Source organism: Heterocephalus glaber, unplaced genomic scaffold, assembly GCF_053883595.1.
Source record: "Heterocephalus glaber isolate CG9 unplaced genomic scaffold, H.glaber_assembly_v1.0 deba00001461, whole genome shotgun sequence".
In the NCBI taxonomy this organism is placed as follows: domain Eukaryota; kingdom Metazoa; phylum Chordata; class Mammalia; order Rodentia; family Bathyergidae; genus Heterocephalus; species Heterocephalus glaber.
The window spans coordinates 18077471-18105050 of record NW_028258308.1 but is presented as its reverse complement, the minus strand read 5'-3'; the positions used below and the strand labels follow the sequence as shown (position 1 = coordinate 18105050).

At 37.7% G+C, this 27580-nt stretch overlaps 2 protein-coding genes across 23 annotated transcripts in view; one reads left to right on the top strand and one right to left on the bottom strand.

The window, feature by feature from the left end:
• The window catches only part of Primpol (primase and DNA directed polymerase), a 31569-nt gene extending 27995 nt beyond the window's left edge, over positions 1-3574 (bottom strand). For 5 of the 19 annotated variants that reach the window (XM_087217065.1, XM_087217081.1, XM_087217077.1 and 2 more), the window contains exons 1-3: positions 3396-3572; positions 2162-2345; positions 18-94 (exon numbers count right to left, since the gene is read on the bottom strand). The gene's annotated coding sequence lies outside the window, so the exon portion shown is untranslated. Of the gene's footprint in view, positions 1-17; positions 95-2161; positions 2346-3281 lie in introns of all 19 variants that reach the window. The other 14 variants (XM_087217079.1, XM_087217075.1, XM_087217083.1 and 11 more) reach the window with 6 other exon arrangements.
• Positions 3575-3576: 2 nt separating this feature from the next.
• Positions 3577-26580, top strand: Casp3 (caspase 3). Of its 4 annotated transcripts, none has more exons than XM_087217086.1 (7): positions 3577-3897; positions 14250-14317; positions 16815-16939; positions 21565-21693; positions 22015-22190; positions 22567-22687; positions 24759-26580. In XM_087217086.1, the coding sequence occupies exons 2-7, from the start codon at positions 14265-14267 to the stop codon at positions 24986-24988; spliced, it is 834 nt and encodes a 277-aa protein (XP_087073212.1). In that variant the 5' UTR covers positions 3577-3897; positions 14250-14264; the 3' UTR covers positions 24989-26580. The 4 variants fall into 4 exon arrangements, with proteins under 4 accessions (XP_087073212.1, XP_087073214.1, XP_087073213.1 ...); XM_087217088.1 differs by having other exon boundaries at positions 3803-3860; XM_087217087.1 differs by lacking the exon at positions 3577-3897 and adding an exon at positions 3912-4124.
• The last annotated feature ends 1000 nt before the right edge of the window (positions 26581-27580 follow it).

The following is a 27580-nucleotide window of genomic DNA, read 5'->3' as shown; positions in this document are numbered from 1 at the left end:
AGTAAATCCCTAATTACCTATAGCAATGGCTTTGTCTTGAATTTTACCAGAAAATGTTGCAACAACTCAAAGTCATTGGTAAATGATATCATCCCTGAAAAGAAAAAGAGAATTAGCCTAAAAGATTAATGGTGAGAATATCATGACTTTTTAGGGAAAAAAGGGGGACATATCATAGGTTTTGTATTTGACATCAACCATAACAGATCTAAGAGAGAGTCCCTCAGTTATACCTCATGCATATGAAAATTATAAACCAATAAATGAGAATATAATGAATATTCCAGAGAAAGGAGTTTCATTTCATTGGATTGAGGAAATAGAGCAGTTTAAAAAAAGCTGTTTCAACTTGTCAATACAGTGATATGGCTCCTGTGGCTCAATAGAGTCTGCATATTCAGTTTAATCTGCTTCACATGCAGATAAAATTCCACTATACTTAGATAAACCTAATTCAGGAAGTGAATCTATGCTCTGAAATTTATTAACTTGTAGCAAAATCCACTGATTACTTAAAAATAGAATGCAATCTTACCTGAATCACAGTACCTAATGAATAAATGATATGGAATGTGAATATTCACATTTAGTGACACTAAATCTTAGGAGCATTTTTTCTGATTTTATAAATATCTTGGTATAACCATGAGAGTATGTCATACATGAAAGTTTTGGAATCACAATGGAAAATCAGTTGAGGATTCACTGGGTCAAGGAAATCACGAATATGAAAAGAGGAAAAAAAGAACTTCACACATACAGTATTTGTGTCCTTGGGTTCCTTGCATAGCTTGAAAATTTTAACAGCTGGTGTAAGGGTCAGAAGACAGCTGGAGCTTGGGGTTTGGTCAACTTGAACAGGAAGGAGGGCAGAATGACAAAAGCAAAAGAAACACAGAACAAGAAACATCTGGCATTCTGGTTTGGGACTGTCATATTCCTCATCCCTCCCTTCAAGGAGAACATGTCACCACATTAGAAATGCTCTTAATTCCTGGTAGAGAAAGAGTATTGTAGTCCTTTTATATCAAAGCTCCTTTTCACCTGGAGACTGTAACTATTTTTGGTAAAGCTTCCAAGTTCCAAAGGAAAATACTGGTTGTATTTTAAAAGGGTAAGCTTAAAGAGCCTTATAATTTATTTTTTAACATTGCATCAGAATGTTTATTTAACTATGCTTGATACCAATTTTACAACTAAAGATGGTCAACCTAGAAATAAAGCTGGGTCAGTCCTTCTAGAGCAGTGAGGAAAAAGGAATCAAGGATAAAAATGGAGAGATGACTCAGATCTAAGTAGTTTCCACTTCCTGCATTTATACCCAGACTTGCTCAGCTATACCACTTGATGGCCTGGTCCTCAGGAGCAGGCTGACAAGGATGTATGTGCTTCATTTTCACTGGCTTCCAGGGAAACCTGAAGCTGGCCTTGCCATGGTTCTTCCCAGACCAATTCTCACCCCTTCTCAATCAATTCTCATTTTCTCTTTCTCTCTGTCTCTGTCTCTTTGTTTCTGTCTGTCTCTCTGTTTCTGTCTCTTTCTGTCTCTCTAACCACTGATCAACCTCTGTTACCCAATTCCAACTTCTTCTTCTACACTGAGATTAAATCCATCAGTATATGGTGGTTTCTGCCAATATTCTAATTCTACTACTTACTAATGTTCTGGTATTTGACAATGTTTTCCTAATATTATCCCCTTTCTGGCCTCTTGTAATTTATTTATACTCTTTCTCCCACTACTTAAGTACTCATTCTAATGTATGTTAAAATTTACTTACAGAAATATTATATAAGTTTACTATCTGGATGAATAACATGTTCAGAAATTAAACATAACTGACTACACCCCTATTTCAGTCATTTTGCCATGACTATGCTTGAACAGAAGTTAACTTGTATTTCTATTCCTGCAAACTGACTGTAAGGAATAAAAAAGCTTATAGTGATAGACTGCTGTTTACCAGATACTCCTTTCCATCCTCCACATGGGATCTCTCATCCAGACAGCCTGATTCTGCCAGACAAATCAATCTTACAGCATCGTCATCCTTTTTATATACATAGTCAGTAACGATTCATAGCATAACTAAATTCACACATAAGAGCTTACCTCATTAAGCCTAAACTCCCCTCCAGAATATGGCCATAAACCACATACCTACTGTATTTCTTCTTGTTCAGCTTTCTCACTAAATGAATGACAATGACCACTCCTAGTTCCTGGCCCTCTCTAGAAGTTCTCTTGCTCATGTTTCTCTCACCTAGAAGGTCTCAATTTGTTTTTTCCTGAATTCTTCCACTTCAGAGTTCACTCAGATCAAGCTCTGCCACCTATGGAATAACTGTGAAAAGAGAAATGATGGGGCTCAGTCAGCAGATGTTGCTTCCAGCTGTTTTGCTGTAAGTCTTCTTTACATTAAGTAAATCAGTATAACTTACAGGAAAGAAAAAACAAACGCTGCTACTTTATCTGAAGCTCATTTTGGTAAGAAAATTTAGTACAGAAAGGGATACGGGCATCAGAATGGGGCAAGGAGGCCTTGTTCAACCATACTGGTCCCCTCCTTACAAATTACTGCATCCCCAAACTACTAGGGTTGAGCAGGTTCTATTCTTCAGTGTTACTGCCTCAGAAAAAGGACTATCAACTTCACCCATTTTGGGAGAACAAAGAAAGGCATAAGTTCTATTTCTGGATTTTTAGTTTAATTAATGTGACTCTCCTGTTAGCAAGGGCAAACTGTTTAATTTCTTTAAGCTAAGGTGGAGACTAGAATTCCCATCTGGATGAGTTGTTTTAACAAGAAAATATACTATGAAAATACACGCACAAAATAAGCATTCAACAAATAGTAGCCATATATATATATATATATATATATATATATATACACACACACACACACACACACACGCATGTGTGTATGCGTGTGTATATGCATGTATTTGTATATAACACATAATATAGTCTCTGACTTATACCTGAATGCCTGATTTACACTCATTCGGATATAGGCATTGGGAGTAAACTGGTTCTATACCGTGGGGTCCCTGATTTGTTGTCAGAATGTCTTAAACTCTAGAAACCTGGTGCAGAATGTTATGCTCATGTGTGCTGGTATATTTTTCTAAACAAACGCTTTACTGATTGCTTCAGGGCCTGAAATGAGTAAATGACTCCAAATGAGTAAATGACCCCAAATAGGCCTAAAATGATTGGGGCAGTTGCAGCATTTGATTTAACGGCCTCTGGTTCTTTGAAGGGAAATAGAGATTACCAGCGCGAGTCTCGGCCTGTTCCCCTCCCTTCTGGAGCTCAGACGGGTACCGCCTAACCATGTCGTTTCATTGTGCCCTGAGGACCAGGGTCCTGGTGCGGATGCCCAATTTACCTCAGAACAGCCGAGTCGCAGCGGAAGTCCGTGGTTCCTCGACCTCCGGCGGGATTACACTTCAAATCCCGCGCCAGGACAGTACCAGCACAGGGGCGGAGCCAGCACTTGTGTACGCGCCGGGTCAGGGCCAGGGTGAGACCGGGCCAGTGAGGGGCGAGGCCGGCGCTGGGGCGGGGCGGGGCCGGGGCCGGGGGCGGGCGGGGCTGCCGCGGCTGGAAGGCGGGCTCAGTGCAGGGTCTGGCAGGCAGCCAGCCGCCTTCCCCCGCGGACTGGGTGGTGGGCTAGCTGGAGAAGCGTGTCTCCGCGGAGGGGAGCGCGGGGTCCCAAAGACCGGAAGGGGCACGCCCTGGGGGAGGTGCGGACGGGGGCGGTCGGGGAGGCGGGCCTAGGGGCGGGCCTAGCTCACTCCTTTCCCAGCTGCTGCGGCTGCAGAAACCTTGCTGGCGCCGGCGTAGCGGAGAGGTGGGTTCTGCTGATTGGAAGCTGTGGGGGCTGTGCGGTGAGTGTCCCCTTCGCCCCTTTTCGGCCCTGCGGCGCCAGCCCTGGGCCCGCTCCCTCCGTTCTCCTGACACAAGTGCCTGCCCTGGGGACCTGCCCCGGGTTTGCAGCTGCTGCTAGGAGACGGAAGAGAGGAGGAGAGGAGACGGTCCGGGAGACAGCCTTTGTTTTGCTCTGCTGAGGGTTTCGGAGCGAGCGCTGAGCGCGGCGGACCGAGAGGCCGGGCCCGTGAGTGGGCCCTGGGCATGGGAGGCCCGGCCCGGGAGCGGGAAACCCTCACGGGCACCGAGCTGGGGGCGGGGAGTGCTACTGGCTGGCTGGCCGGGGGCCCCGAGGCCGGACCGCAGAGCTGGGACCGGGATGCCGGAGGCCGCGAAATATGGGGGTGGGACTGAGAATGGAACCACCGGCCGAGGGCTGGATCGGCCAGGGAGGAGCAAGGAGAGGCTTCAGAAACCTCTGTCCCGGGGCTGCAGGCTGGCCCGCTGCAGTCTGAGGCTCTGGCCCTTGGCGCTGTGCCTCCCATTAGCACCTGAGTATCTGATCTCTGCTGCCTTCTCAGTCTGAGGGCCTAGAGTTTTCTCGGGTTTACTGTGCTTTCAGTTCTTCCACAGAGCTATTTGTAAGCAATGACTGCATTACTTTTAAGAGGGGAAGGCTTTCATGAAGACTCCAGCTCTTTTTGTTTGTATCCTTGGTCAAAATCACTGGAAGGAGCCGCTCTGAAATCCCCTCAGGCCTTTTTCACACCTGTTTCTCTCGTTCTCAGTGGATCTCTTCTCAAGCCTGACTTGAGCCGCTGCCTCTTTGCCCCAGTAAGTGGCACCAAAGAACTGTGCTGCTCAGCCACCTCTCCCCTGTCCTACTCCTTCGGCAGTTAGCCCCCTGGCCTTGGCGACCTCCTACATGTCTGCCAGGGCATGCCCCTTCATCCCTGACCGCAATCTTAGACTCACCTAACTGCACCAGCCTCCTCGTTGGTCTCCCCACGGCCAGGCCTCCCTCCTCCTCTCCAGACCATGTTTTACAACAGGAAAATCTAGAAAGCTGGTTCTTTGCCCTCAAGGTAAATCTGGTCCTCTAATGTGATTAGCAAAGCCAAATACTGACTAGGTCCTCAATAACCTCTCTTGCCTTATCTTTTAATATATCCTTCACTCTCTGTACCGTGCACTATGCTTACGGTCAAACCTAGTCTCTGACTTCTACACTTTCATTCCTTCCCCCTACCCCCCATTTCTTCACATTTGCTTAACATTTTCATTTAACAATTCAAGGTTCAGTCTTCCTATTATGTGTTTCCTTGTACCCAGCATTTCCCAAGAAGATGCGTCATATCTTTTACGTTGGTCATTTACTATCTTCCTTTCTAAATTATAAGCAAACAAATGAGGGACTGATTTATCTATTATGATGTTCTTTTTGTCTTTCCCCATATCCTGGGCCTGGCGCAAGTGAATGCCATTTGTTTTTATTACAATATTATGCTTTTTAATAATTTTACCCCATCCAGATGCCCTATCTAGAAAAAGTAAATTTGTTTTAAGATTGCTTAGCAAATTATAATTAAAATGTGCGTTAGAAAAGAATAGTAGACATGAAATAATGGAGTCATTGTAACAATATGGATATGCAAGATAGTAGAAGGTGCTTAGCCCTGTGATTAGATCAGCCAGAATCAAGATGTGTCAGCCACTTTGAATGTGGTACGGTCATATGATCACTAAAAATGAAATTTAAAGCCTAAATCAGCCCTGTTCGAGTTTTGGCTTTGCTCTGCTCAAAGACTTTTAAAAGTTAATAATGTATTTTAGTGAATGAAGAGTTTATTAGACTGTGGAAATAAAACTTGTTCAAAAAATGTTGTACCTAATTGAGATTTGCTTTGGTCATCATGAAAAAGGGCCTTGCTTCCTGTCATTTTAAGAAACTGGCAATTTATCTGATACAAAGAATTATGATGCGGTTTTACTGGTTTCCTTTGAAACCTAATTTAACCCAATCTATTGCATCATCTCCCTTCTAATATTACGAAGCAATCTTTATTTTCACGAGTAACATTAGTATTAAATAATTTTGTTTTTTGGTACCAGGGATCGAACTCAGGTCCTTGTGCTTGTGAGGCAGGTGCGGTGCCACTGAGCTAAATCCCTGGCCCTTAAATAATACTTTTAAGTTCTGCCCCAAAGATAAGAAGCACTGGTGTTTAGGTCTCTTAAAAATATTTGGGAATTTTTAGATTCTTAAATATTCTTTTATACACATTTAATAAATACAGATGTATTGGCTGGGAAGGGTGGTCTCTTGGTCAGGTTACCTGAGGCTAATTCTTTAAAGGTGAAGCACTTACTGGCTCATTCATAAACTGGAATATATACACATCACACTTGCTGTGGGGATCAGATGAAAAAATGTTTGTGGGCCTGGGATTTAGCTCAGTGGTTCCTGTGCCTGCCTTGCAAGTGCAAGGTCCCGAGTTCGATGCCCTGTACCAAAAAAAAAAGTCTGTGACAAGGCTTTGTAAATGTGAAATCTATATAATGTAAGTTATTTTCTGCATGCTTTATTATTGCCTTTAAATACTGCCTGTAGAACTTCTGCGATGTGGTAGAGTGAGGTAGGGTTATTTGATATGGACTGCACATGCTCTGACATCTGCCTTGTCGAGCCTTTTAGGAAAATAAGTGAACGTGGGTATAAGCCTCACATGGGGTAGGCTCTTTGTCCCTTCCACTACTTTGTACAATTAAGTTCTACTCTGCACACAGTTGGTGTTCACTAGATTATTATGGTTAATTATAATTTTTATAAAAGATATCCAAAATCCTCCATTCTTCATTTATTTTATACAAAAATATTTAGGCTTGCAAATGCTTTGCCATTTTCTCCTTTTTCCCTCAAAAAAAAAAAAAAAAGTATCATCTTAGGACTTCATTTGGAAAAGGGAAGAGACTTCTTCCAAGTAGTAAGTAAGTACCAAGTCCTTTCTGACTTGTGGCCGCTTGCTAGTCTGTCTTCTTGGTTGTGTGGCTCATGCCCAAAAAAAGGGAAAGAGTTTCATTTGTTCATATACTACAACTGAACTTGGTTTATTCAATATTTAACTTTACTTTCCATTTTTCATGTTTTTATCTTAATTATATTTTAAATATTGAAAGATTGACTTTACCAGGCCCAGTGACAACAGTGAGTTCAATAATTCAGCATTTTAGCTGAAATCTTATACACACTATTGTGAAGCTTTCTTTATCTGGAAATGTGATTGCTACTGCTTTTGAGACTTTGTCCTTACTGATAGGCAATAAATATAATCCCAGTATTTTTCAAATTGTTTAAAAGAGATGTAGTCTTCCCAGAAATCATATTGGAATGGCTTCATCTTTCCTCTATAGGCAAGTAGAGATGTAGAGAATGACTTAATGTCTTATACTGAGTGATTAACTTGAAACTAGTTATTTTGCTTTTAGAAGTAAATTACCCACTAGCATCAGAAACACCATAATCATCATTCCTATTTTCTTCATTACTTACTAGAGTAAGTGTACTACATTAGCCTCTGCATTTGTGGATTCAACCATCGTCAAAAATGTTAGAAAAAAATGCATCTATACTGAACATATACAGACATTTTTTTTGTCATTCCCTAAACATAGCATTTACATTGTATTAGGTATCATAAGTAATCTAGAGATGATCTAAAGTATATAGGAGGTCTGCATAGGTTGTATGCAAATATTCTATCATTTCATATAAGGGACTTGAGCCTGCTGAGAATTTGCTGTCCCAATTGGGACTTGGAACCAATTGCCCAAGGATACTTAGCATCAGCTGCTATTTCAGTTCCCAGCAGTCATTTTTATCATGTTATTTATGTTCTTTGTCTATCTTAACTAGGGCTTCTGAGGTTGTGGATTTTTGTTTCCTTCCTGGAAATTAGTCATAGCATTATCACTCTCTATGGTGCTAAGCAGTCTATGGAATGTGTAGGAAGAGTCTGTGTCCTTGAGACAGCCAGGTCTTGGTTTGAATCCTGGCTCTGCAGTTTACACACATCATCACAGTAGGAAAACTAAGTCCATTCCTATGCCAGGATACATTTTTTAAACTCTATTTATTTTCCTTATTTACATTTTGTCAAATGTGCGATGTGAGAAACTAAATTCTTGTTATGGTTTAGGTCAGTAAATATTTCCCTCAGGACATCTTTTATCCTTCTAAGATGAGATCACCCTCTCTAGAATAATTTGTATGCAGCCAGGCATTAGCTAACAGAGGTGAGGTAATGCTGTGTAACACTTTAGTCAGTTCTGAGGAAGCCAAGCTCATCAGATGGAAAAAGCAGATAATGACAGCAAATGTATACATGTCTCATGCTAGAAGTATTTCATTTATCATCTTAAAAAATTTTAGTAGTAAATCAAGATCACCTGATATCTGAGATGGTATATATATTCTTCACGTACTAATAATGAAGGACACTAAATACATTAAAGTATTTGTTTCCTAGTAAGATACCATTTTAACTCCCAGAAGAATTCATGTTTCTTTTCTTCAGCCACCAACTCTTACTAAATAAGAAATTTGTCACTCATGTCTAATATCAGAAATGATTGAATTATAATTACTTATATAGTAAGACTGGTCTATCTGAAAAATTTTCTTTCAATAATTGGTCAGAGAAAATTGGTTTAAGATATGAAAAGGAAATTACTATTACCATGGCGTTATGGCACATGCCTGTAATTCCAGCCCTCTAGGAGGGTGAAGTAGAAGGATGGCAAGTTTCAGCATTGCCTGGGTAACTTAGCAAATTAATAGCAAAATCCCATCGCAAAATAAAAAATTTAAAAAGAGCTGGGGATGTAACTCAGTGTGAAGTCCCTGTATTCAATTCGATCCCCAGGATCTACCTGTCTCTTCTCTCTCTCTTTCTCTCTCTTTCTCTCTCTTTCTCTTTCTCTGACACACACCCTACTATTTAGATAAAATCTTAACATTGGTCCAAGCCAACAAGCAAATACTGCAAATATTTTGAACTCTGGAAAGCTGGTCACTATTTAAAACTTTTATAACCAGTCACAAAGAGAGAATAATTTTTTCCTACAGCTTAATATCAGAAAAGAGACAAAAATTATAAATTCAAGTCAATATTCTAGTGTAAGCATTACCACGCTGTTTAAAGGTTTTAGGAATGAGATCTTCAGGACCATGATTGTTGGTGGAAGCTGATCAGCTCTTAGGGGTTCCCGAACACAGATTGTGAGCCCTATATTGGGCAGTCCATTTAAAGGGCCAGTTTGAGGCAAACCTTGGAACTAGAAAGGACAATGCCAGGACCTCTAGGTTCACTTTATAAAATTATCTCTTCCCTATTTTTTAAAAATCAGTGAGTCATGAGCTGGGTGTGGTGGCGTATGCTTGTAGTCCCAGCACTCAGGAGGCTGAGGCAGGAGGATCACTGAGTTCGTGGCCAGCCTGGGCTATATATGAGTTCAGGGCCAGCCTGAACTATAAAGGGAGACCCTGCCTCAAAAAACCAAAAAAAAAAAAAAAAAAAAAAAAAAAAATCAGTGAGCCATTTGTGATGCATTTGCCTGTTTCCAGTCTTGTTAGCCACCCTGTACTATTTTCTGTTAATCAGGCTGATCACATCTCATTCCTCAGCCACAGATGGATAATTATTTCAGCTTATGCCTTTCATACTTTGAATTGACACGTGTGGGGACAAGTTGGTCCCATGGCACTTATGGTTCATGTAAGTTTGGAATTTCCTTGTACCCGATACGTGTTTATTGCCTATATGAAAGAAAAAGAGATAGGCAGATAGATTAGAGCATGCTAAAAGCAAGGAAGAATGACTGCTTTCAAAATAATAAAGTATCCTTCTTTTTGTCACTCTTGAAACAAGATTTGAGAGTTGAAATTATTTAGCACAATCTTGGTTGATGCATTCTGTCATTGTTGATACTGTTATAAAATAATATATTACTATTTTCTAACCTTAAAAGTGATACCGATTTTTTAAAAAGATACAGAATATTTAGTAAATAAGTTGTCAGTAATCCTGTCACCCAGAAATAGCCAAATATGTTAATATGTAATGATTTGCATAAGCACTTTTGCTCTTTTTGTAATGTATATTTAATTAAGATATACTGTTCTTATAGCCTATTTTAACTTAGGTTTATATTATGAGCATTTCCCATGTTGTAAGTTCTTTAAGAAAGATTGAAAAAAAAAAGAAAAATTGAATAGCTGCATTAACCATTGAATGGATATACTATAACTTAACTATTTCTCTGTTCTTAGATTCTCAGTTTTTTAATGAATAATGTATATTCTTCCCTTACTTTCTCTACCCCCAGGGTTATTTCCCCGGGTTGCATTCTTAGTAGTATAATTTTACTATATCAAGCTTCACTTGTTATTAGGGAATAAGGGGACATGTCAAAATATTCTCAAGAGATCTTACCGATGTGTCTCTTCTGGTAGTGTTTGAGAATGCCTATGTCGTGTATCGTTGTGCATGATTAGTTTTTGGTATTGGTAAAATATGTAAATAAGTACACATGGGTCTGTAAATAGAAGACATTTTGGGATTCTTGTCTCATAGTTTATCTTCTAAATATAGGAGTGATAGATGTCATACTGAGAAGTACCTCATCCTCCCATCACATTCACCAGCCTTTTCGTATTATATTAAAATATTTTGTCTTCCTTCCCATTACATTGGATGAGCTGTCTCTGTTCTTACCTGAGCTTAATGTTTCTCCATATGTAAGGAAATACATTACATCTTTTATCCTTTTAGAACTTCACTCTTTCTTCCTTAGGAATTCCACACTTTCCACGAGGTCATTCTCATGAGCCTAAGTCTTTTGACAAAATGAAGTAAGAAGCATCCTCTACCCTTTGTACCTCTCTGGCTACTGTCCCCTGTCTCCTTTCCCTTTCAAAAAGTTAAAAACTTGGCTGTTGTGCAAATATAAAATAAGCATATATAGTAAATATTTTATTCAATTAATTAATAATGGAACTAGTAGGGCCGGGGATTTAGCTCAGTGGTGCCGCACCTGCCTCACAAGCACAAGGTCCTGAGTTTGATCTCTGGTACCGCAAAATAAATAAATAAATAAAATAATGGAACTAGTAAGATAAGACCAGTTCAAAGGAGAATTTAAAGAATAGACAGATACAGACAGTTGAGGATAATGAAAGGAAATTACTGATAGATACAAAACATTTCTGTCCTATAGGGCAGTAAGTGTAATTTGGAAGGATCAGTCTTTAGGGTAGAAATCAGTTGCATCATTACAAGACAAAAATTCATTTTCACTGCTATAGACAAGAATTATTTGCATACTACTTTGTATGGCTTAATTTCCTACAGAGTTGTAAAACAGCCAAGTCAGGAGGTTAGTCAAAAGAGTATACCTAGCCAGGCACCACGGTACATGCCTATAATCCCAGCCACTCAGAAGGGTGAGGCAGGAGGATCTCAAGTCCCAGGCCAGCCTGGGCAATTTAATGAGACTCAGTCTCAAAATAAAAAAGGCTGGGTGAGGATGTACCTCAGTGGTAGGATTGAACTGCTAGATTCAACCCCCAGTACCACAAAAGAAGAAAGAGGAGGAGGGCCTATAGAATTCTGTAGAGTCCACTAGACAGTGTAAATGACGTGTAGTAATTTCTTTTGCCCACTTTCAAGTATTGGATTTTTTTTCTGTTAGTCCCCATTATACTGATGACATTCCTAACCAAACCAGTGGTCCTTATCTAAATTATTCTCTTAGCAATACTCGAAAAGGTTGAACAGTGTCTCTGTGTGCTTTGGTACACCACATTCATCTTTTTTTGTTTTTTGTTTTTGGTACTGGGGATAGAACTCGGGACCTTGTGCTTTTGAGGCAGGCAGCAGAACCACTGAGCTAAATCCCCGGCCCCACCACATTCATCTTCTTTCACTTTGCTTTAGTATCTTTTCCTGGCTTTATTTCCTCTACTAAACCTCTTAACAGGGTACAAGCTGAACATGGTGGGACACAGCTGTAATCCTCTAGCACTTGGGGAGGCTAAGGCAGGAAGACCAGAAGTTCAAGCCAAACTGGGCAACTCAGCGACCTAGTGAGACCCTGTCTCAAAATAAAGATATTTTTAAAGGGTTGGAGATGTAGCTCAGTGTCAAAGCTCTGCGTGCAATCCCCAGTACCAAAAAATTAAATTAATGAATAAAATAAAAGCAGGATGCCCAGTGTATATCCAGCTCTGATCTTTCCGTCAAATTCTAGGCTTCTAACTACCTTTATCCATTATTCTGCTCTATACCAGCTGTCATCACCTCTTGAGTGGACTAAAGTGCCTCTTGGTTCCGGTGGCCTTATGTGATCTTTCCTTTCCTGTGTCATCTCCCTCCGCTCCTTCCCTCTTTTACCATGCACTAATCAAACCACTCGCTGTGCACCATGAATACAACAAACTCATCATGCCTTTTTACTTGCTGGTCCTGCCAGCACAGACAGCTGTAATGGCATCCTCTATGTCATCTAGCTAGGTCTCCGGTAAATGTCACCATGGAGATGACTTCCCTGACCGCCTTAGCTAGTGTAGCTCTCACTCTGTGTATTAGTTTACTCTGTTTTGTTGTCTTCATACCCCCTACCAGTGTGAAATCTTTTTATAAATTATAGGCTTCCTCTCCAGAATGAAAGCTTCTTGAAAGTAGGAACTTTGTGTTGTCTTCCACTGTTAAAGTGCCCAGAATGATAACCTGGTACAAAGTATGTGTTCACTAAATATTTGCCCACTATCCTGATTATTTATCCCAATAGTGCTCACATCCAGCTGTGGTTTTCTAGAAAGCCTGCCGGAAGTACAATGGTAGAAAGCAAAGAGCCTTCATAGAAATGCAAAAAATAGATTGGTTTTGGGAGAAAGTAAAACACTACCCTCTTCTGTGGTTAAATTTTAATGGGTGACGCTTCCTCTTCTGTACTCTTTCTCCACCATATGAACAGAAGTGGTGTGAGGAGAGGAAGACACTTAGCTTTGAAGAAGGGAAGGAATCATGCTTTCCCAGAGACCTTGCGTGCGGGACCTTGAAATGGAGTCTCAGGAAGATAAAGTCTGGAGAGGATGGAGGTGGTGGTTGTACAGCAGTGTGACTGTGCTTAATGCCACTGAACTGTATGCTCAAAAGTGGCCAAAATAATAAATTTTGTGTATATTGTGTCACAAATTTAAAAATCAGAGGAGGTTGCCTAGGATTATCTAGAAAGTATTTTATGGGTGTGTCTTGTTGGTAGGATTGCGTATTCCTACAGTATTTCTGAGTTTAGCCTAAGAGTGAGGTTAAAGTTGTATTTTGATTGAATGTTTTTTGGGGGGTTCTGGGGATCGAACTCAGGACCTAGAGTCTGGAGAAATTTGTTCAGGACGTTTTGTCCTTATATTTTGTTTTATTTTTGTCCTTCTTATCCCTATTTAAGGAGGTAGGTTACCATGGCAAGTACCTTTGCTTCTGGAAGCTGGAGAATACCTAGAACTCAAAAGTCAAGTAGTAAGGGGTTGGGTTCTTCAGGCAGGGTATGAGAGTGGGAAGTGAATGTAGTCACTTAATCACTAAAAATTAGGTTTCCTGGCTTTTAGAATTACTAATAAAGATGAGATGCCTGGCAAAGTACCTGATATGTCATAAGTGCTCAGTAAGTGGTTGTTTTGAAGATAAAGATTTGTTAACTGTATGAGATGTACCTGTTGGAATAATGAAAGTAGAAATTTTAGTTTTTACTCTTAAGTCTTCTAGCCATTCAACCACCCTAAGTGAGAAGTTTGGATGCTGAAACCCAATTTAAGGATAAGGATTAAATAGAGGTTTGGAACATCTTAATAATGTATCTCTTGGGAATCCAAGCATTGTGGAACAATATTATGTGAGGCATACATACCCTTGTGTAAGTTTTGATTTTGTTTTAACTTTTGAGTTGGAAGCTGAGTTCCTACAAATGAGCTGATTAGATGGGTAATAAAGAAAACAAGCTGCAATCTCTATCTTGATCTGACAAGGGGACACAATGGAAAAATTCATTGTTTATCTGTGTATTTGATGTAATTCATTATATATAATTGATAATCGGGTAAGAAACAAGAGGGAGGGAGGGGCCCAGAGAGAGAGACACAGAGACAGAGGCAGAAAGCCTATGTTACAAAGGATCATTCCCCCAGGTCTGACTTACAGACCTTTCACAGTAGAGGATTAAACAAGGGGATTTGGAGAAATATTAACTGGGATCACTAATATGCAATGGTGGTTTTATAATACTGATTTTTATCAACTTCCTTTTTTTTATATCCTAGTTAAGAAAAGTAGCCATGGAGAACACTGAAAACTCAGTGGATGCAAAATCCATGAAAGATTTAGAAACGTGAGTATTTAAATGGAATCCTTAATAGTCAAAAAAAGATGGACATGTATGATACAGTAGGAGTGGGGAACAGATAGGCTTTCTAGTCAGAGACCAAGCTGACTTCCCACCTCAGAGAGCTGTGTGGCTTTCCATAACTTTACATCACTGAATCTCATCTTTAAAATGGAGATAGTAAAACCGGCAGAACTCTGGGGAGGATGAAAGGAAAGACCTAGGACAGTGTCTGACTCACCCCTGGAATAAGAAGGACTCTACCAGAGAGGCAGGACTCGCCTCTGGGGTGCACTCTGTCTTCCCAAATCATTGTACAGGATTAGAGGTTTTGTGTTTCGGGGAATTTTTTGACCTGTTGTTTATAGGTTTTAAGACTAAAATGCAATGCTGGTTTTTAGCTGGAGAAGAATTGCCTAGAATTGCCTTATCTTTTATCCTTTGTCTTTCTTTTTTCTTCTTTTTTAGTATATTCTGCTTATTAATGCTTCCAATAACTGGCCAATAAGGGAAAAAGATAAAAATTCACTCCAGTTAATTCATGTCTTTTATTATCCATATAAAATATTTTAACTATCTTGAGCTGATCGATACAATGTATAAATGTACCAAAACATCATCATAGAGATGTGTAATTATTATCTGTCAATTTTAAAAGTTTTTTAAATTCTAAAAGTTTATTTCTGAGACCCAGTATTATTATTCTGAACCACTCTGGGAATTACAGACTAACAATTGTAGTATAGCAATGCTATTAACAAGTCCCTGCTAATGATTTAGCTTGTTTGTTTAGCAAAGGAATTTGAAATATAACCCCATTTTCCAAGGCTGTTGTTGTTATTTTTTAAACCCTACCATCTTTTTGTATAGAATATCATATATACAGTGAATTACATTGGAAGCCCCAAAGAAGTCTAGGGTTGTTTTGCTCCTGTGATACGTTACCCTCACATTCCCAAGCTTGTTAAGTCTCTGCTGTTTGTTAAGGAGTATCTCTTCTTGGTCCAGCTATCATATTGCTGGTAGAGGACTTACTCCTAAGGAGGAAGTGGGGAATGGGCATTGAGAGATGGTATTTATAGTTCTATGGCCTGTTACAGGTTGAGTGTCCCTTAGGTGAAAAGATAAAACCAGGAGTGTTTTAGATTTCAGTTTCATTCAGATTAAGATGTGTTTGCATGTACATAAAGAAGTGTCTTAGGGATGGAACCAAAGTCTAGACATTCCATAAGAACATTATACATATAGCCTAAAGGTAATTTTATAGGTTTTTAATGTCCCACTGTTTTGACTGTGACCTGTCACATGAGGTCATATGTGAAATTTTCCTTGTATGGCATTTTGTAGGCTTTCAAAAGTTTCAGACTTTGGAGCATTTCAGAATTTTTTTTTTTTTGGTACCAGGGATCGAACTCTGGACCTTGCGCTTGCAAGGCAGGCAGCAGAACCACTGAGCTAAATCATGGGACCGATTTCAGATTTTTTAAGGGATACTTAATTTGTATTTTATGACCTGAAGATTAAGTCATTTGGTTTTTAGGGTTTTGTTTTGTTTTTGTTTTGTTTTGTTTTTTCACAAAATGAGAGTAGGGCCCTGGGGCTCTTTACCTTTGTAATTATAATTGTTATTTTCTGACCTTGACTCCTTTAATTACTACCTTCAATCACAATATTTTTAGAATTGGATAAAATACAAAATACTCTAAGTATATAAGTATATAGACAAGGTATTGGTGTTTGTCTGTTCCTAGACTTGTTATTTCCTAGATTTCTGATAGATCATGGGTCAGGCCTATGGGCTATTTTTGTCAAGTTTTATTGGAGCAGAGCCATACTTAATTCATTCACATATTGTTCCTAGCTAGTTTCACCAGTAGAATTGAGTACCAGAAGAATTTAGCAGAGACTAGAATACCCAAGAGCCTAAATAATTTAGTATTTGGTCCTTAAAGAATGTATTTACTGATCTAGAGAAAATTTTTAGACAAGTGATTTTCAGACAAGTATTTTCAGTTATTTATAACAGTGCTTCTATAAGTTATTAACTAATAATTATTAATTTTTTTGGCTCATAGAATTTGAGGATTAGTGGTTTCTATCATTTCAGAGTAATTGTAAAGGTTTGACTCTTACCTTAAAGTATAAACTATTTTAGAGTTACAGTATTTTAAATTATAAAATGTATTTGTTAAAATTTTACTAATATGTAAAGAAAAATAAGGAACATAAAGTTAAAACCTGAAACTCTGAAGTCCAGTAAAGGGTTTCCTTCCCCTTGGCTCTGATGCACCATCTTCATGGCCGTCAACACATCTCTTAGTCTCGGATGGGTCATTTTTGTATCTGTAAAATGATTTGTAGTAAAATTTTAAAGGAGGAAGATCCTGTAGCAAAAAGTTTTGTACATAACCTTAAACAAATGTTAGCTGTTCTTGTGAGTCATAAAAGTTGTATTAGTGGATCGGCCATTTCTACCTTTTTAAAGTATCTGATTTCCAAACAGAAAGATCATACACGGAAGCAAATCAATGGACTCCGGAATATCCTTGGATAATAGATACAAAATGGATTATCCTGAAATGGGTTTATGTATAATTATTAATAATAAGAACTTTCATAGAAGCACTGGTATGTATCTTACATAATTTTAATGTTTTTCAAATATTAGTGCCATTTATATTTGATATGACATAAAAAGGAGTATTGATGTATTATTAGTCAGTAAAAGTGATGCACCATACCAAGGTAGAAATAAGGCAAGACCCTACAGGTCCTGTAATACAATATGAACTTTTAACTTTTCTACCCATGTGCAGAATCTCTCCCTCTTTGGGCAGCTGGCCTCTTATCTGTGTGCTTGCCTTCTTCTGCCCTCCCTAATCTGTAACCCTTGCTTCTTTATCCTCCTGCTCCCTCTTTTAGACCAATAAAAGGTTCTCAAAAAATATTAAGAGGTAGTATTTCTTTCCAGAACCTGCAAGGCACATCACAGATACTGTCTCATTTATTTTTATAACAAAACTGAGAAGCCACTGCCGTTAGATTCTGGAAGCTAAAAGCCTTAGGGTGTAGGTAGCCCAGCAGCAGAGCTGGGGTCTGGGCCTTGGTCTGACCAACTCCAAAGGCTGAACTCTGTTGTGCTTTACTTCTTCATGTCTTCATCTGCTCTGTTCCCCATATTAAAGAGATCTTTCTTTTACTCTGCTTCCTCTTATGCTTTGCTCTGATGTTTATTTCTTTCCCTTCTTCCTTAAATATTGAATACAGGAAATTTAAGCTGGTCATCTTGGCTTCTTGCCCTTTTCTTCTTAACCTTTTTCCTCTGCTTTCTACCTCTACCACTGAAGCTGCTCTCTTTAAGTTCACCATAGCATGATCACCAAATCCCGTTCTTGGTGCACCATGTATAATTTGAATCTACTAATTTTAGAATTTTCTTAGAGAATGTAGAAAATGAAATCCTTCATGATCCCGAAAAGCTAATTAGCATTTAGGTGTATTATGTGTTATTTTCCTTGGTAGTTTTTTGGGGAAAGATTGATTTTATTAATTCTATGAAAAAAAATTATATTCTACTGTTCCCGTTAATGTAATATAAGTATTTTTCTGTTGCTATATAATTTTCTTGTTATTTTGGTGGTTATATGTTACTGCATCCCATTTAGTATTCATTTAATTTGTGTAATTTACCATATAAATGAACATTTTGGCTGTTTTCTTGTTATTCATCCTTCAGATAATTCCGTGAAAATTCTCTGAATTGGTAGATTTTTTTTTTTTCCCCATTAACTTTATTGGTACTTTTTAGGTATACAACACAGTTACATTCATCATTGGGATCTTGCACCATTACATGAGTCTCTTGGTTCTTATTTTTTTTCCTCTTCCCTTGCCCTCCCTTCACCCCCTCCACTCTTCCCTATTTGCAAAGACCTTGTTTCCATTTTTTTCCTCTTCTCATATTTTTTCCTTTCCCTTTTTTTCCTTCCCCTACCCCTTCCAGTTCCCCTGCTCTTTTAGACCTTTTCTTCCTGTTACACAATATCAGTTATACATTTTTTAAACTACAATATTCAGATCTAGGAGACATTACCACAGATTTTACAGAATTTAAAAGGATATAGAAAGCATATTACAAAAATCTGTTTTGAAATAAATTTGACAACTTCTAAGAAGTAACTTAGAAGACAAATTAATGAAACTAACTCTGGAGGAAATATAAAATTTAAATAGCACCTATTAAAGAAAGTATATTCCTACCTTGAAAACCTACCTATATGACAACAGCAGGCTCATAAACATTTTAACTGATAAATTATATCAAACAAAGCAGAAAAAAAGAAGGAACACTTCTCCCCTCATTTTAGGAACTCAACATTGTGCTAATCCTAAAATTGGATAAAGATAATAGAAAAAAGTATGAACATAGATAGACATTTGTTTAACAAAACAAACTATTAGAAGTCAGATCTGGCAGTATGTAGAAAGTGGTTTTGTTATAGGGATGGCAGTGTTGGTTCAGCATTGGAAGATCCACCCCCAAAAGTCATCATTTTAACAGAGGAAAGGAAAAAGCCATATGATCCTGTCAGTAGTTGGAGAAAAAGTATTGGACCAAATTCTACAGCTGTTCATGGTAAAAGCTATCAGGAGTCTAGAAGTAGAACAGAAACTTCTCAACAAATTAAAGACATGTACTCCATACTTCCAGCGAGAAAGCCTTGTATGAATGGAGAAGATACAATGCTTTCTCCTTAAGGTGGGGAACAAGGGCAGATATGCTTACTCTTTATCTGTCCATTAAACTTTGAAACCTAGTCCCCACCAAAATAGTCTGGCAATAAAATGACACAACTAGGATAGGATTCGCACGGCAGAAGCAAAATCTTTATATGTAGATGAAATGATCATCTACAGAGAAAATACTAAGAAATGTCTAGGAGCCCCTAGAACTTGTACTTGAATTCAGCAGGATTAGAAAACACAAGGTATATATAAAAATTCATGTCTGTGTATACTTGGTATAAATGAAGAACTGGATATTGAAATTTAAAAGTTTTGTAGGAGTACAAAGGACCCAAAAAAGCCAAAAACAAAAACAGTGTTGGAAGACGTTTAGTATCTAATTTTAAGACTTCTTCTAAAGCTACAGTAATCAAGGCAGTGTTGGTGTAAGGAAAGACATATAGATCATTTGAATAAAACAGAAAATCTAGAAATAGAACCACACATATATGGTCCACTGAGTTTTGAAAGATTATTTAACATTAGCATTTTATAGAATATAAACTCGATTCAAGAGCCAAGGAAGAGATAGTGTCTTCAGCAGACGGCACTAGAACACCTGGTATCCTTATATAAAAAATTAACCTCAACCCTTTTTTCTGAATTGGTATATTAATCATATTAGAATTAATTTTTAATTATAAAAACTAGATACACTCAGTTTAAGAGACAAGAGTGGTAGCAAGAATCGAAGGAAGCTACACTTTACTGGAATAGAAGCAGGATTTGGAATTAGATTAGTTAAAAAAATATGTAGAGAATAATTGAAAATGAATTTCTAAATTTGAATAGCACCATTTTGTTGCTTTTGGATGGAACTCAAGTTACCAACTTCAACCATTAAATAAAAGAACAAAATACTTTGTTCTTTTTGCTTTATGAATTTTTAAAAATTTTCTGGGCTTGGTGCAGGCCTGTAATCCCAGCACTCAGAAGGCTGGGGCAGGAGGAATGTTTTGAATTCAAGGCCAGCCTAGCATATATAATGAGTTCAAGACCCCCCCCATATAAATACTTAGGCCACCCATCTAGCTTTTGCCTTAGAGTGAGCTCTTTTTCTGGTTTGAAATGTGAAGATGTGGCAGTATTTTCCATTCTGCAAAGTGGCTCACAAGCCAGCATCAGAAATCAATCACCTCATCACACAGCTGCATGGTGACCTCAGCTTTTCAATGTCAAAACTTTGATGGGTTTATTATAATTTTATATGTCTAATAGAAATTTCAGGCACTACAGATTAACAAAAAAAATGGAAAATTATTCATAATCACACTTCCCAAAGAGGTGAATCAACAATGTTTTAGAAGTATTGATATTTAGATGTTTTGTATTTAGTCTTCACACATAGTAAATTTACTCAATCTCAGGTCTATTTCCCTCAGTGTTTCAACACTTCTAAAAGCTGGATGCATCATATAATCAGTCTACATTCATGTTGGAGATCGATAAAGGAGTGATTAAAAAGCCCAGGACCCCTATTACAGGCCTAATGTAGCTTTGTCACTTCGTTTCCTCTCCCTTTTCTTTTCATTTCTTTTTTCTTTTCATTTTTCCTTTTCTTTTTCTGTTTTTGTTTCTCTGTGTGTGTGTGTGTGCGCGCGCGCGCGCGTGCACGCACAGATGCGTTCATGTGCTGGGTATTGAATCCAGGGCCTCTCTCCTATGCTAAGCACACACTCTTAACACTAAGCTATGCTTCTAGTCCTGGACAAGTTTCTTCACTGTCTGTCCTACATGGTCCCAAATCTGTACAAATGAAGCTAGTAATAATTACTACCTCAAGATGGTTAGAAGGATTAAAAGAGGTTACTTTCAGTACAATACCTGATGAACAGTATTAATATGGTAGTATTTGCTGCTGCGCAAGCGCAAGGACCAGATTCGATCCCCGTTACCAACCACCCCCCCAAAAAAAATATGGTAGTATTTGGTGTTTTTTGTTTTTCCTTAAATGACATGAAAGTAGTAATACATCTTAAAATCATTGGGAACTTAGAATCAAAGAAATACAGTCCCTGGGAGTATATATAATATTTTCTTAAATAAAAGTAGGACCATATTGGTTTTCTTTAAACAATGACTTTTTTCCATGGCAAAATTTTATCTAAAAAAACTTACAACATAGTAGTCCACTGCACAAATGAATCATAATTTATTTAACCAGTCCCCTACTCTTTGGTATTTGAAGTCATTTTCTGGTTTTTTGACATTTATGCAGCCGTGAAAGATATCCCTGTGGTGATCACACTGGGACAACTATGTCATACTGGGACAAGTATGAAGTGTTTTATATGCTAAGAGACTGGAGAGGCTTTGTGTCACCATGATCAAATAATTAGCCTGCGGTTTAAAAAGGAAGAATTAATTGATTTTGTGAATTGCTGCATAATTCATTTTATCTCAAAGCTGTTATTCTTTTAAAACACAGTTAAAAACAATTCTTTTGTTCTTTTTGTTTTTGTTCCAAGGAATGTCAGCTCGATCTGGTACAGATGTAGATGCAGCAAACCTCAGAGAAACATTTATGAACTTGAAATATGAAGTGAGGAATAAAAATGATCTTACACGGGAAGAAATTGTGGAATTGATGTGCAATGGTAAGAAGTAATTAAAAGAATGACCTTCATTGACCAATTTTATATTACAAGCTATAATCTTGCAGTCTATAATCTTACGTATAATAAAATAAGAGAATTTTGAAATTATACTGCATGTAATTCTGATCTTACATATTTTGTTAAGAAGTAAAAGATTTTATTTATGTCAAACCCTAAAATGATTTCAGGTATGTGGCTTTGTCCCATATTAAGTTTAGATGATCTTATAGTTCTTTTTTCAATTTCTTCATCTTACACAGTATATCTGTGATGTTGATTAAGTTGCAAAGACTTTTTTCTTATGTATGAATATCTTTCTAGTTTCTAAAGAAGATCACAGCAAAAGGAGCAGCTTTATTTGTGTAATTCTAAGCCATGGTGAAGAAGGAATAATTTTTGGAACAAATGGACCCATTGACCTGAAAATATTAACAAAATTCTTCAGAGGGGATCTTTGTAGAAGTCTAGCTGGAAAACCCAAACTTTTCGTTATTCAGGTAATGAATAATTGAGCACCTTGGTTATTGAGGATTAATCAGAGAGTAATTTATTCAACTGTTAGTTATTCAAAGGATTTATTTTTTTCCTGGGGCTACAGAAAGAACTACTGTTACTTTTTTTTTTTTTTGGTACCAGGGATCTAACTCAGTACCTTGTGCTTGCGAGGCAGGTGCCAGCACCACTGAGCTAAATCCATGGCCCTACTGTTACTTTTTTATGCATTCAAACTACACTTAGAAAATACAGAGTACATTTCAATTTTGAAATTATATTAGACTCATTATAATTAACTCCAGTTTTTGCATAGCCTTTATGTTTCTTAGATATAAGTTATGTATATTTTTTACATAATGTTTATTTTCTAACATACAGGCCTGCCGGGGAACAGAATTGGACTGTGGCATTGAGACAGACAGTGGTATTGATGATGACATGGCGTGCCAGAAAATACCAGTAGAGGCTGACTTCTTGTATGCATATTCCACGGCACCAGGTAAGAAAATGGCAGATAACGAATGTTATATATAGATTTTAAATGAATTCTGCTATGACTAATAGAATTAAACAAAGTGTGTTTCAGTGACTAAGATTTTGATATCCTAAAAACTGGCTAACTTGTCTATATTTTACGGCACCATAGCCACAGAGAAATCTCCAAAGGTTATATAGACTCTCAATGACCTGAATACCAAAGGGTATCCTATATGGCAGCAGAAGTCTGATCTTCATCCACTTGTTAGAAAAAAACAGATACATTAAATCTCCCACTCTCTTATCCACAGTTTTTCTTTTTGCATTTTCAGTCTGTCAACTGTGGTCTGAAAATTCCAGAAGTTAACGGTTCATACGTTTTAAATTTTATGACCTTCTGAGTAGTGTGATAAAATCTCAGTCCATCCCTCCTGGGACATGAATCATCCCTTTGTCTGGTATTCTCATGTCCTTAGTCACTCAATAGCCATGTCAGTTATCAGACTGATTACCAACCATCACAGTGCTTGTGTTCAGGTTCAAGCAGTAATATTGGCAATTCAGATGTGCCAAAGAGAAGCCGTGAAGTACTTTTTTTAGTGAAAAGATGAAAGTTCTTGACTTCATAAGAGGAGAAAATAAATCATACACTGAGGCTTATAAGATACATAAAAAGAATGAATCTCTCCATGAAATGATGAAGAAACTAAAAGAAATTCATGCTAGTTTTGTAGTCATACATCAAACTGGAAAAGTTACGGTCACAATATAGGGTGAATGCTTAGTGAAGATGGAAAAGGGATTGAGTTTGTGGGCAGAAGACCTGAACCTATGAGTAAGTGTGTACATCGGAAAAAATGCAATATGTAGAAGATTCGGGCACCCACTGGAGACTAGGAGCATCCCCTGAAGATAGGAAGGGACTAATGCATGTTTTCTGGGAGTTTTTTGGAAGATGGGAATTAAGGAAAACATTACTAATTGAGATAAGGTAGAAGGAGGAGAAAATAAGATAAAAGTATTATCAGAGTATGCTGCTAACCTCCACTTTTTTGTGATTTAACGATATCCTCCTATAAATAACTGTTGATTATATACCTGTTCACTTATAAACTTAACTCGGGTATCAAAGTTTGGGAACATAATAAAATTATTTTTAAGCAGTGTTGCATTTTTAAATGTATTCAATATGGTTTCCTTTATTCTCCAAGTACCTTTTTAGGCAAAGCACTTCTAAATTAAATGCAATGGGTGTAATAATTAATAACAAAAGAATACCATATATGATTTTCCCTGTTTGGTTTTTCTGTTTATTATACTTGATTCAGATCCCCCATAGATAAACTAGTCATATTCTTAACTGTGTAAGCATACATAAGCAATTTATTTCTTATCTAATATTAAAATAAGGTGATGGGCATGGTAGTGCATGCCTGTAATCCCAGCACTTGGGAGGCTGAGGCAGGTGGACTGCTGCAAGTTTGAGGCCAGCTTGGGCTACATAGTGAGTTCAAGGCCAGCCTGAACTACATAGTTAGACTCTGTCTCAAAAAATAAAATAAGCTGAAATCTGATTGAAGGCAAGGCAGGCATCAGAACCACTGAGCTAGATCCCCAGCTCCATGCAACTTATAATGGTTCATTTTATATATCTTTGTTTTTGCATCTTCTTATTTTTGGTGTGTTTACTTGTTCTTCACTGTGAGAAAGGAGATTCTTGTTCCTCCCTGTGAGAAGGGGAGCCCAGAGAGTAATATTTTCAGTAATGCAATAGTGTACAATTCTTTCCCAGCTCAAAGCAGAAGTGCATGCCCAAGGGCTGGGGATGTAGCTCAGTGGTGCCACACCTGCCTCTAAAGTGCAAGGTCCTGAGTTCGATCCCCAGTACTGCAAAAAAAAAAAAAGTGTAGGCCCAATACATTTTTCCCCTCTGGTATCATTTCTCCTGAAACCAAAGGTGTCATTTTTTTCCTTTTATGGCTAATAAGACCTGTGGAACTTTATGCTTATTTCTATAGTTGCGGTTATGTACTAATTTACAGAATCAGCTAAAATCAGATATCCATGATATTTGGCTATATTTTTCCTTGTAGGTTACTATTCCTGGCGAAATTCAAAGGATGGATCCTGGTTCATTCAGTCACTTTGTGCTATGGTGAAATTGTATGCACACAAGCTTGAATTTATGCACATTCTTACTCGGGTTAACCAGAAGGTAGCAACAGAATTTGAATCCTTTTCCTATGACTCCACTTTTCATGCAAAGAAACAAATTCCATGTATTGTGTCCATGCTCACAAAAGAACTATATTTTTATCACTAAAAAATGGTTGACTTTTTTTAAGTTTGTATGCCAAGTGAGGAAACAATATAAATGATACTGTATTTCCTTCTCTAACTGAATACTTCAGATGGTAGTTTGAATCATGCCATTTGCCCAGCAAAAGAACCACAGTCCAGATACCTCAGGCTCAAAATCAGGTAGTTGAAATTGAATTTAATTAGGAATAAATAAATATGGATATTGGAATAATCTTGTGAAAAGATTATTGTAATTTTACACATTTCATAATTAGCAACATTTTGTGATGATATGCTATGAATTTTCAAGTAATTATGAGGAACTTAAACATTGCAGTAATGAATTTTAATGATCCTCCCCCTACACACTTGAGACTGTGCACTCTAGTAATTGTTGTACTGTAGAAATGATGATGTGGACTAATGTGTCTTAGACATTGAGGATCCATGGGCATGGTCAAAGGTTGAAGCTTTATTTTAGAACTGATGTATGAAAAGGAATCAAGTGCATTTTAAAATCACTTACAGCTCATGATTTTTGTGATGTTTGTTTTGAGAATGTATTTCTTATAAAAATAGTTATATTTACTATTGAGAAAGAAAATATTTCAGAGAAAGTATGAGTAAACTGAGTTGATTCTTTTAAGGCTAACATGAAATATAAGTGGAGAGACAGAGTCATAACTATAAGGTGCTAAGATCTACCAGCATGTTTCTTCTCATTTGTTCTTATGCAAGTCAGGTAAAATTTACACACCAGCAAAATATCTGAAGATCTACTATGTAAAAACTTCAAACCATTACTAACTAGGATGATATGAAGAAATTCTACAGGAACATACTAAAATATCATCTGCACAAGACACAGTGAAATGTAAAAAAAAAAAACAATAAATGGACCAGCTGGGCAAGCTGTAATTTGAGAGAAGATGGTTTGAGCCTGAGCAAAGATGTGGCTCTGTCCAAACCAGGCAGAGCTACAGATGCCACTTCAGAAAAAGATGATTGCCAGATGATTCCTTCAGGTGCATACAGTGTGTGTAGAAGATAACTCCCAAGGGATGTGAGAAAGTAAACCAAGTGAGAAACTTCTAAAATGAAGCTTTCCTGAAGAGTCACAAAAATTGTAATATTCATTGTAGTATAATTTGTAAGCATGCTGTTTTCTGTTGAAGTTTACAGTCGGTGGGAAAATAGTGGTAACATTTTGTACTGTTACCTGAAATGAAAGGACCACAGCACATAGGAGTTTAGAAGCATCCAATCAGAGCCTCTCTGGTGCATGTGGGCAAACTACAGGCCAGAGCTTAGCCCCAGCCAGGGAGGCTGGGCTCCAAGCTTCCTTGGTTCATGGATGTGTTCAGCATTGCTGACTGCACCCATGTGCTTCACCAGCTTTCAGACCAACCTAACGTTTCACGAGAACTTTCTTTTGGCGCAAAGAAAGGAACTGACATTTATAATTGACAACTATTTGTTTTGATAAGATCTATTAACTTTTTTTAGGTAAATGTAGCATGTAATGATATCCTAAGGTGGGTTTTTGTGTGACAATTTTTGTAAAGTTTTTTAATTTGCATTTTTATTTCAGAACATAAATTCAAACTTAAATTACCAGTGTGTTTGAGTTTTGTTGTTGTTCTTGTTGATGTTTTTGATAGTGTCCTACAAAATGGATGTTAAAATATTTTTAACCAAGAGCTTGATTTGGACGAGGCAAAGAGGATGCATCAGTGCCCTGATCTAATATTTTGAGGTGCTCACAAATGATCAGACCGCTTATGTTTCCCAGTCCTCTCAGAAGGTCCTGTTCTAAAGTGAACAGAATGCCAGAAAGGATATGAGGTTTGCATAGATCTCAGTCCCCAAATATGATCATAGTTTTGTATTTAAAACATTTTCTACCACATAAATTTTTAATAGGGCTAATGGGGAGAAATGGGGGGGGGGCGTATTTTACAAACTACGGATGTTTATTGATGGTATCCCCTGGGAGGTGGAGTGTGACAAGAAGATGCCTCCTTTTTCCTTTAGGCACTTAGAAATGAAACATGGGCAAGGGACTGGGTGTCGTTTTAATTTTCCAATATTTCTGTGATGAGCATATTACTTTTAAGTCAAAAACAAATTGTAACAGGGAATTCCTTTTACCAAAGAGCAGAGGAGCACAAATGACTTAGATTAGCCCTTTTAAAAATAGTACTCTGTAATGGAATAAGAAAAAGCTAACCTCTTATAATCTCCCTGCTGTGTAATGGACTCTCAATATTAAAAGGAAAGGGGCCAACAACTCAAGAGAAAAATGGCCCAAGGGGATTAATAGCCGCCAAAAAGGAGTACACATCCCTTAAACTCAGGTAAAGAATCTCCATCATAATAAAAGGAATGTAGATAACACTATCAAAAATTTCCAAAGTTTGATAAGATATGCTGTTCTCAAAACTGAAAGCTCCCCTGTGGAGAAAATTGAACTTTTTTTTTTCCCTCCAAGTACTGGGGATTAAACCAGGGCTTTTGCACTGAGCTACATCCCTATCCCTTTTCTATTTTTTTTTTTTGGTACCGGGAATCGAACTCGGGACCTTGAGCTTGCAAGGCAGGCACCAGAACCACT